At 31.0% G+C, this 11,937-nt stretch overlaps 1 protein-coding gene across 1 annotated transcript; it reads left to right on the top strand.

The window, feature by feature from the left end:
* The first annotated feature begins 3,296 nt into the window (after nt 1-3,296).
* On the top strand, nt 3,297-4,166 carry LOC116133718 (basic leucine zipper 4-like). The gene has a single exon (XM_031419411.1). The coding sequence runs from the start codon at nt 3,356-3,358 to the stop codon at nt 3,911-3,913; it is 558 nt and encodes a 185-aa protein (XP_031275271.1). The 5' UTR covers nt 3,297-3,355; the 3' UTR covers nt 3,914-4,166.
* Nucleotides 4,167-11,937: the final 7,771 nt, after the last annotated feature.

The following is an 11,937-nucleotide window of genomic DNA, read 5'->3' as shown; positions in this document are numbered from 1 at the left end:
AGGAAATTCTAGCTATAAAAAAAGCGATTTCTCATAAGATATTTTTGACAATTTTCCAACGTAAAAAGAAGATTTTCTTGATACTTCTTAATCTAAAGTGTCATGGTTGTCTAGATAGAAAAAAATTATTAAAATCTTAAATAAAATAAAAAACAAAAACGATTATAATTAACGCTGGCTTTTTTATGATGAAGATATTCGATTTGTTATGAGAGAAAACAAATGTTTTCTAATTTTAATTTTTAAGAAAAACATTAAGAATATTAATTGCTGTGGCCTTTCTTTTTCCAACTGTCTTATTTCACACACTCAACTGTTATAAAAGATAATGTATCGCGATCTTTCTAAATCTCACCATACTAATTAAAGATACGTTTGATTTTCTATGAACCGCATTATCGATTTAATTGAGTTGGATTAACTTGTATGATGATGCTATTAGAAGGTAATGAACGTAGTGGAGGTTTGAAGGAAGATGAAGAGCACTTTAATTTCTTCAACATTCAGATAAAGAAAGCTTTGCACAACCACACAATCTAAAAGCAATAAAGTCTTCCTTATCTAAAAGCAAATTAACCAAAAGAAAACCACGGTTTTTCTTTTTAACAAATTAATTATTAGATACCAAAGAACTAACTAGAGCTTTAATTGCATTTCCTGTAGTTCCGAAGCATTAAAAATGTGTCTTCATAGAATTTAAAGTCACATCCTTAATCATGGAAATTAGAACCTTAAGGGACCTACTTTATATCATGATTCATGACCATACATAATAATGCAGTTCGACTTCAACTTCTTGACCGTATTGTTCATCGATCTGATCTTCCTCAACTATTACGTTTCGTTTATCCATTTAGTTTTAATTTCTATTTCATCTATCCGAACCCTATTCAAGCATCAAGATCATGCTACAACTTAATTACATTGTAGAAATTAACATAACAATTAATAAGAAGAACCAGAATTCGAGAAAAGATTGGTAGTTAAAAGCATGTTTCAAAAAACAGCTTCACAATTTCAAAGCATTAACTACAAAATACCAATCCGATCATACATGTATAAAGTCCTAGGAATAAATACTTATCCAATATCCTGTGATGATAAATATGGCGAATAATTAATTTGGTTGTTCTTGTCCAGCAAATTTTTAGGCTAAGCAAAAGCAACAGTTACCCTTTGAAACTCTCTTTTCCATCACAAATTTCATTAAAAATAAATAAATAAATAAGTGGAGCTCTTCACTTTTTTATGATCTCTTTCTTCATCGTGGATCAATTGCCTCCCATGTTCATCTTTACTATATATATTCATCGCAAGCAACCCACTCTCCAACAAAATACCCAGTTTTAGAAATTTCAGAAATTTATCTTTTTTTTTTCACCAAAGTTTAAATGGCTTAGCTTTCTTTAATGTGTCCTCTTAAAGAATAGGCAAAGACATCTTTATAAAGTGGGCATCTTTCACATGGAGCCTGCTTGATCTTTAAATTTTTCTAATGAACAAGTGTGGGGGATGGATAGCTTTTAACCAGCTCTTGAAATCTCAGCCAATGCTTTTTGTATACAGAATTATGGGCGTTAATTGGCTGTTGCAGCTTTGCTAGCTATAAACACGAGAATATTCTCTGAACTAATTAATTAATAATTCATTCATTAACTGAAAATATTTAATGGATTTTTAACGTGCGTGCATGGATAAGTATGCAAGAAGTTTTCTTAATTAGAAAATATATATATATATATAATAAATTAATTAAAGAGAAAAACACAAGTATCCTTTTGCCCATATTTTGCGATTAGGGCAACACGTTTAAGTGTCGGCTGGCCTCGTGCTGACCGTTTGTTATGCAACAATTATATGTTTGGCTTTTTTTTTTTTTTTTCTCTCTCTCTCTCTCTCTCTCTCTTTGCTTTTCCCAAGTTCAACAATGATTCTAGTAGGCTATAGATTCTCTTAATGATCAATCTCTTTAAAGAATTATTAAAAAAATTTATATACAACTCCCTTCTTTCAAGATGGTTAGTAATTAATTAATTAGAAATAATAATTTAAAAACGAATTATATAATTATAGCTAAACATCTTTCATTATGATTTGGTTGCAACATCCAACTTCTATTTATATACAATATCTAACTGAACTCAACTAACACCGTTAATAAAATAAAAAAGAATACCCAAGTGAGAAGATTTTGATAGTACATTATATAAATAGTCATAACACATAATTAAATTAGATAAGAAAAAGAATATTAGAAATCATCAAACCCAATTACTATCTAAAAGAAGTCTATCTTGATTATCAACTTAAATGATAATAAACAGTCACCATTAGATAGTTTGATAGTAAAAAAGTAAGAGGATACTTTATGAGTTCTTAAGTTCAAGTTTTTTCAAATACTAATAAGGGTGATCATTGAGACTGTTACCTGAATGATAGTTTCAAGAGTTCAAAGGATTAGTTGAATTGTGCGCAAACTGTCCCGGACACCCCATATGATTAAAAAAAAAAAAAAAAATACTTAAATGATAATATTTCATTGTCATTCTAGATAATTCTCAATATCATAAGATGCTTTGCTTGTGGTCTTGATTTTCTGCTTAATTAATTTCCCTATTCTAAAGCATACTAAATGATAATCACATGAGTTTAATTAAACAAACAATGGCTGTTATGAATAAAATGAATATAAATATGGATTTAGAATTGTTTTGTAACAATTATTGATGGAGTGGGCATGTGGCATGCGGGCCATGACATAAAACACAGTTCACCATTACAACATCGCCATCACTTTCATTTCATAACCAAAAAACAAAAAGAAAATTCAACCTCACTTTATAATATTCAATATTCATTACCCATTTTTTTACTTTCTCTTCTAGTCTTAATCACCGGCTTAATATGCCGATCAGCTCACTAAACAGAAGCCCAGCTTCATGCCTTGTTCTCGACATCACCAACTCTCTTAAGTATTGGCTACTCACACGCGTACCTTATCACCCAACGACACCTGTACATTGTAGACCCATCTATTTTGTTTCTTCATGACTAAGCTAGAAACCGATCTTTATATGGACCCCACTATCTTATGTCACCCGCATGTCGCTTTGAAAAGTAACTCAACACTTCAACCCCACCATAGTGCCACCTGACTCAAAAGTTCAAAACATGTACGCATACGTATAATTATGCTTACGGTTTTAAATCATAATACACTTAAAGCCGTATTCTACTATTCTGCACTCGTCACGTGGGCCCATCATTTCGTCCATAAATATGAGCCCCTCACGCTGCATTTCTTCCCTTTCTCCCTCTTTCCTTCCTCTATTCACTTAGAAAAAAATTCTGAGCCATGTTGTCTGCTATTCCAGCGATGTTCTCATCGGAGCCGATGATCGGAAATCCTTTTCCGGCTTTTGAAAATGGGTTCAGCCCGTGGGACTTTGACCTATTTTCAGCCGTAACCCAGTCATCTCCCCCAAAACCTGTGGTTTCAAGTTCCAGTTCCGAGGAAACGAACCGGAACCAGACCAACTCAAACTCCGGTTCCGATGAACCAAACCCTCCGGCGTCTCTTATCGACGAGCGGAAGCAAAGACGCATGATATCGAACCGGGAGTCAGCCAGGAGGTCACGCATGCGTAAACAGAGGCATTTAGAAAACCTAAGGAACCAGGTGAACCGGCTTAGGATAGAGAACCGGGAACTAACTCACCGGTTGCAGTTTGTTCTGTATCATTGTCAACGTGTAAGAACGGACAATGATCGGCTCCGGTCTGAGCATAGCATGCTCCGACGTAAACTGTCGGAAATACATGAATTGTTGGTGTTCCGGCAACTCCAACAGTTTACTTCTGCATGGCCATGCAATAATGTCACGAGTGAACAAACCCCATCATTAATCACATAAATTTAACTATAATAAAAGCTCCACTAAATTCTAAAACAAGAACAAAGACTCGTCTTAATTTCTCTCGTTTATGTAAGTAAAATCAGCTGTTAAAGTAAAGATACATGATGGGGTTTTCGGTCATTTTTGGTAAACCGGGGCTTTTGTAATCATTATTATTAGTATTGTGTAAAAAATTAGTCCCTGTTTTGTTTTTGAAAGCATTAGTTTTGTTGTTTTGTTTTTTGTTGTTAGCATTAATAGATGTTGTTAGTTTGGCCACTTTCGTCCTCTCTCTCTCTATCTCTCTAGATTATATATATATATACATAATGCAGTCTGCAAGCCACTAAAAATTACAGGGAAATGCTGCCAAAATTTCAAAAAATCAAGTTAATGCCGTGTTTAAATTTAATAATGAGGGGCCTGTCGAGGATATAATAATATAAAACTCCATGGCTTTGGAGGACATCAATGTCTTGAATACCCTTCATTCATAAATAAATGATTAAATATCATATTACATAACCATTATTTGAAGGATAATGTTGTCATTTGGGATCGTGTAAAGACAGGTTAATTTAATTAATTAAGGTTGGCGTATAATTCCATTTCTGTTTCCATTTTTAAAAACCAATAATTGGTTGACAGTTGTCATACAAGAGCAAAAAGGAAGTCATGGTTAGGAGTCTATCACAAGCAGCCAATGATATCTTGCTTTCTTTCTAATCAATCAATCAAGTACAGCTCTCGCACTAATCTTCCCTTTATTGTTTTTTTTTTTTTTTTATTCTAATCAATCAAAGAAGCAAGTATAAAGACAATCGGAGCTTTAGGTGATTAGTGACCTCATCATCCTTAAAAAGAAGAAAAACGGGGGCCACAAATTGTGATTAAGAACGAAATCCAGTTAGCATATACAATTATACATATAATTAAATTGAAAAGGAGGCATTCGTCACCTCCATTTGTACCACCCTTCAATAAAAGTTTTTATTTTATAATAAGGAATTATAGGCTATGCCATATTTAATTCCAAAGCTTTTGTGCTGTGTTTAGGTGAGCTATGCTAATGTGCAACTATGAAGTTATTTTGGTATAAATATATAAGGCAATGGATATTCCCCGCATATTACTTTAATACAATTTGCCACTCATCTTCTCTCGTAGATACATGTATAAGTTTATAACGATCATCATTCATCAGTAAGATCCCATTTTTTCAAAACCATCGCCCGCCTTCTCTGGTTTTGATCCAACAAAGAAAGAAAAAAATAATTTTGGAATATATATGTAAATCAAGTATGATGTAACAGTACTACTCCAATATCCAATTAATTACTCAGGTTTTTATGCATATAATTCAATTGATCAAACCATAATTTATATTGAAAACTTGGATGTACATGACAACGTGGAAACACAGAGAATTAAATGGGTATAAAAGAAACACTGTCTACCGCGTAGTTTCAAGGAAAATACAGTGAAATTTTATTGAAATACAATGAGATAATGACGAGTCTGGAGTCTTCACTCCAAATTATAATATGGTAGTCAAACCCTTATTCCACAAGAATACGAAAATAGATTGAAAGTAATTTTATTGAATAAATAATGAGAGACTGTTAATCGAGAGTCCTCAGTCCTTTAAATAGTTATCAAATTAACCATGCATTACTCTACAACAGTAGAATACCACTAACATATGGATTTATATATCAAAACTGAAAATTTTGGGTTATTGATATAGAAAATGAATCCTTTCCAGAAGCAAAGAGAATTGATAAGAGGATAAGATATGTACGTACGCCACGTATAGCTGGCCTGTAGGTGTACATGTATATAACCCTAAGAGCTGTTAGGAGATTGCGTAACGGAAAAAATACACTTTTGATATAAATAATATAAGATTAAAATCACATCACATAAAGAGACAAGATATTTATGTGGTTTGACATAACCCCTTTATATTCACGGATGAGATAAATCCACTATAGTTTCATGAACACGATATACAAGAGTACAAAATATCATAAACCAGATACATAATTAACAGAGCGGAAACAATCTTAGTTTCTAACCACATTCAACTCTGTATCTATAGTGGAAACGATCCTAGATTCTAAGATACTCTCCTTATGGTGTTTAATAACCCTTATATTAAATATCATGTGTTCTCACCCTTATATTTATAGGCATGATATGAGATATTCTATTTCTAATAGGATTTATATTTCAATTCCTAATAAGACTTTTAAATTCTATTCTTATTTATAATTGTATTCTTTACTAAATAGTTTTCTTAAAAACATACAATTTCGTAAGAGAACAAATAAGAAAACAAACTACAATATCCCAATAAGAGCTTAATATACATAAAAGGTAATTAAATTGAAAGATTCAAAATTACGTTACTTTAAAACTTTAAAGGTTATTAGTACAATTAACTGTGGTGGTAGATATTGATTAAAACCCATCTCAAATCACCATATTATAAAGGCATGCTCTCAGTTTCATTTCATACCATATGAACTTGCTTTACTAATATATATCTTCTCTAATAAGTTAATTATAAAGCTTTCAAAAATAATATATCAAATGCCTATGATTAAAATCAAGCCAAGTGGCTCATCTTCAATCGTCAATTAATGATAATCATGCTTTTCAATTAATTTAAACAGACAAATCATTCTTTATAAATACATGCGGGCGTGAATGTTTCCAGCCCTCTCGTTGCATGAACAAGATCGATTTTTATTATATTTAAGGAATTATAAATAAATAAATCTTTTATTTTGAACCTCATTATCTAAGGGGTCCCTAGTCCGAAAGAAGTTGGATCCTTCTCTTATCTCTTCTAACCACGTGCAATTTTAATTTGGTTTGCCGCCATGATTGCGTTATATTTTAATTTAGATAGCTCTAAAGTTTGGACAATACTTTCATCATTATATATAGATGTGGTTGAAGTTTGTATATAATGACAAGATTAATCGTTACAATATTCTCTTCATTAATAATATAGAGTTAATGACTTTTTCCCACCCAAATAATGATGTATTTACACTTTCCCACCCTCCCACTTTCAAAATATTATTTTACTACCCAAATGTTAAATTCTATTAACAGTTCCTGTTAAAAACAGTGGTATTCACTATAAAGACAAAAATACCCCCACCAAAGATCAACTCCATATCGCTAGCCACGCAATTCAAAGTTTCGCACGCCACAACCCAAATTCTAGCTGATTCCGACACCAAAAATTGACACGGTCACCACCATTCAACTTATCGACATCCCCCTACGGCCCTACCAAAACCCCACTTACGCCCACCCACAATCACCCTTCAATAGTCGACACTACTTGGAGTGGGGCAATTTGTTGAGCAATAGGTGTGCGCCGATGAAAGAGTGTAAAATGGTCGTCGTCTGCAATGGAAACAACCCAGAAAACCAACACAGTCAATCCTTAAATATTCAATAAGCCCAAACAACTTCAAAGAAACATTAAATCAAAGCCAATTTCACATAAAAACAAAAATTCAATCACGACAGTGGAGGCGAGTTCGGCCAACGATCGACGAGCTAACAGGTAACGGGGTTTTTGGGGGGTTTTGTAGTGTGGAGTTCAATGGTTTGAATGGTGGTGTTGGATTGGATTTTGGCCGCCATTAGCCACCAGAATTTGGCTTAGAATAGTGAAACCTTAACAAGGCGGTGGCCGACGAACGGTGGGAGGAGAGGCTTGGGAACATTGGGGGTTTTGGTCTATGGAGGATGGGGAAGCTGGTGGAGGGGTTGAGGAAAGTCAACAATGCCGAATTCTAGCTAAAATAGGTAAGAGAAGGGGACGGGCACCTGAGGACTCCAACGGTGGGTTCGATGAGGACGGTGGAAGATAGGTGTTGATGAGGGAAGCACGAGGAACAAGATGGTGGTGGCGGGGAGTTGCAACAATGCCGGAATCGATCGACAGTGCAAAAACGACAGTCGCAATTGGAGGAGGGGAGATGAAAAAGATGGTCAATTAATGTTATTTGATCATCCTACCCTTACTTATAAGACACTTTTGACCATTCTATCTTTTTTCACAAAAAAAAAAAAATTATAAACAGAATTGGACTTTGGGTAGTAAAATGATATTTTAAAAGTCGAAGGGTGGGATATTGTCATTAAACTATTATTCGGGTGGGAAAAAGTTTTTAACTCAATAATATAATATAATTGGTTCAAAATTTTAAATTTCATATTAATAAATTGGGTTTCAAAACTACGTGGCATAAACTTGTAGGATAGTTAAAACATCATTTATTGGCAAGGTTTTACTCTATAAAAATTAAATATATTAACCTCTAAGATTTAAATTTGTGTTTTATAATTTATTTAGTATAAAAATAACAAAACGTAAGTTTTTTTTTTTTTTAATTTTAAAGTAAATACATTTAAAATTAAAAAAAAAAAAAGAGGGGAAAGAATATACATAGGCCGAATAAAAGACGGCTAGCCTATATCGGGACATGTCCCGAAATAGGGATCAAAAGAAAGCAAGCTGATTCACGGTCAAAAAAATCCTCTTATAGTCCTATCTTAATCTCACCAAGAAAGATAAAGATATAAGAGGAGTATACAAAACTATTTTCAAAGGAACTTAGCTTACCGCAGAACACCCCTGGGTTAGGTGAACAAACAAAAAATAACAATAACAATAGAGGAAAAACAAAGAAAATACAACTAATAAAAAAGAACAAGTCCTCCCTCACCCATCAAGGAAGAAACCAACCTCATCCAAACTTTGAAAAGCATCATTCGTCTCGTCAAATCACCAATGGGGATAGAATCATATGGGAAATGGCTTTGAAAATGATTCTAGGGAGGCCCCAAGAAAATACAAGCAATAAAACGTAAGTTAGTTACATTGAAAGTCTTCCTGCTAAGTAGAGGAATAATATTGTTTTGTATTTGAATTGTTCTCAGAAATAAAATTATAAATAAAGGGTACCCTATAGAATAGTAGCACGATTAACATGGGGAAATTAAGAAAAAATATGTCTTCTTAATTGATCAAATATTATACTTGAAATGTTTAAAGAACATGATTGCCCTAAACGTACTTTAAATCCATGTAAGATCTCGCACTACATTCAGTTCTCCACTCATTATGAATAAAATCACATGTTCAATTAGAGTTAGGTTGATTATCGTTATCCCTAATGCAATCTTTCTATTTGATAATGAATATTGGCTGAAGCTGGTGCAAGTTTGGGATTGTATTCGTATAGATACGGCGGCGGCGTGTTGGGGATAGGATAAAGCTGTTCATGACATTCGTCGTGTTTAGTAAAAAAGCGGAGTCTATGCTAATAAAGCACTTTGGAATTGCTTAAGAGTTTAGTCTAACCTTGCAGTGAGGATAAAGAAATTGGATTATCTTTTAGAAACTGTTAATTGCTACGTTTTACACGTTAGCTTTAGATTCATAGTATAATTTTATAAGCAAGTTAATTATTGGCTGACTCAAATTAATTTCTGCGATGAATATGGTATTAAAAATCTATCAGAAAGAAGGAAGGATTAATTTGATCAGATTCATATCACTTAATAAAACACACACACGTTTTATAGTACAATTAAGTTCGTCAAAATTCAACACAATTTGAATATTAAACACATAATAGTTCTCTCCAAAATTAGTATTAATATTAAATTTCAAAAATGAAAAATATATTTAAATGGTAAGAAAATATTATTCTCTTTTTAGTACAAAATTAAAGCTGCTAAAGTTTTATTTGAATCTTTTGTAAAGAAAGCAAGAGTCAGGATGGATTTTGTATATCAAATAACTTTCTTAAGCAGATTTAATCGACTCAATAAATCATCTATTAAAAATTAATATATTCATTCATTCATCTATTAACTCTTCTGGGATCTAAACTCTCATTTCTTAACAGTTTCACTCGACGTCTCATGGCTTAATACTAATAGTTTCACTTTCAGTTTTCAAACAATCTTCAACACGTATCTCCCTTCTTTGAAGTTTTAAACATTAACATAATCTAATTAAAAAGTTAATTATCATTTTATTTCATATAAAGCTGGAGGTATCCCCTGGAAGCCAGCTGTGCTTTGAGTAAGTGCTAGCATATCAAATCAAATCAGTGACTTTAGTAAACAAAAGTATTTACTTTTTTTCTTTTTTAAAAAAGAAACAGATAGGAAAAAAATATGATTATATCATATAACATAAAAAGTTCGATCATACCGTAATTACACCTAATGGTTAGCTACCATATTCATCGTTTATTAATTATAAGGATAATACTTCATATACAAACTCTTTAATATAACTGATTTGTTTTAAGATAATTAGATGACTTTAAATTAAAAACAAATTAAATAATTAAAAAAGATTATATATCAAACATACAAGATTAATTATCACATTATTTTGTAAGGAATAGTTTGTATGTATAGCATTTTATAATGACACTTAGTAAACATCACTAATGGTCCTAATAGACTAAAAAAACCCAATTTTTTTAATAATTTTTATAATGACAAATTTACTCTACATTTAATTATTTAAATTAATTTTAATTTTATATTCTTTAAAAATAATTTTGCACCTCATTATTGTCTCATAAACTTTTTTTTTTTTTAATTCTATTCAAATCATTCTTCAAAAAAAAAATAAATAAATAAATAAAAATAAAAATGATAGCTTAATAAAGGGAGATGATTTGCAATGGGACATATCATGTTACAAACAATACAAAATTGTAAATTTTCAATTGCTTCACATATAAAGTTATTATTATTTTTAAAGTATTGGTAACTATTTTAATTTAGAGTAATGCTATGGGTACTAACGGATGGGTACTAATTTGTGTACTAACTAAAGCATAGTACCCGTACTATGCGCATAGTACGGGTACTATGCTTTAGTTAGTACACAAATTAGTACCCATCCATTAGTACCCAAAGTATTATTCTTTAATTTATATGTTTTTTAAGTATTTTAATTGCATTATGTTCTTAGAATTATTTGTAATTTTTTTTTTAAATTTCTAAACTCTCAATTTAATTATCTAAAATTTTATTTGAGGAATATCAATGGTGGCAAATATAGCATAAGTGAAGAGAATGAAATGTTAACTCTTTTAAAATATATATAAAAAAAAAAAAAAAANCCAATTTGTTTTAAGATAATTAAATGATTTTAAATTAAATAATTAAAAGAGATTATATATCAAACATACAAGATTAATTGTCACATTATTTTGTAAGGAATAGTTTGTATGTATAGCATTTTATAATGACACTTAGTAAACCTCACTAATGGTCCTAATGGACTAAAAAAACCCAATTTTTTTAATAATTTTTATAATGACAAATTTACTCTACATTTAATTATTTAAATTAATTTTAATTTTATATTCTTTAAAAATAATTTTGCACCTCATTATTGTCTCATAAACTTTTTTTTTTTTTAATTCTATTCAAATCATTCTTCAAAAAAAAAATAAATAAATAAATAAAAATAAAAATGATAGCTTAATAAAGGGAGATGATTTGCAATGGGACATATCATGTTACAAGCAATACAAAATTGTAAATTTTCAATTGCTTCACATATAAAGTTATTATTATTATTAAAGTATTGGTAACTATTTTAATTTAGAGTAATGCTATGGGTACTAACGGATGGGTACTAATTTGTGTACTAACTAAAGCATAGTACCCGTACTATGCGCATAGTACGGGTACTATGCTTTAGTTAGTACACAAATTAGTACCCATCCATTAGTACCCAAAGTATTATTCTTTAATTTATATGTTTTTTAAGTATTTTAATTGCATTATGTTCTTAGAATTATTTGTAATTTTTTTTTTAAATTTCTAAACTCTCAATTTAATTATCTAAAATTTTATTTGAGGAATATCAATGGTGGCAAATATAGCATAAGTGAAGAGAATGAAATGTTAACTCTTTTAAAATATATATAAAAAAAAAAAAAAAATGGAATGAAGAGAATATATGAAATTCG

Source organism: Pistacia vera, unplaced genomic scaffold (assembly GCF_008641045.1).
Source record: "Pistacia vera cultivar Batoury unplaced genomic scaffold, PisVer_v2 Contig272, whole genome shotgun sequence".
NCBI classification, from domain to species: Eukaryota; Viridiplantae; Streptophyta; class Magnoliopsida; order Sapindales; family Anacardiaceae; genus Pistacia; species Pistacia vera.
This window is presented reverse-complemented; position numbering and strand designations above follow the sequence as displayed.

Bases quoted from the DNA above. Each gene is read 5' to 3' on its own strand.
- LOC116133718 (XM_031419411.1), top strand. From the start codon at position 3,356: ATGTTGTCTGCTATTCCAGCGATGTTCTCATCGGAGCCGATGATCGGA.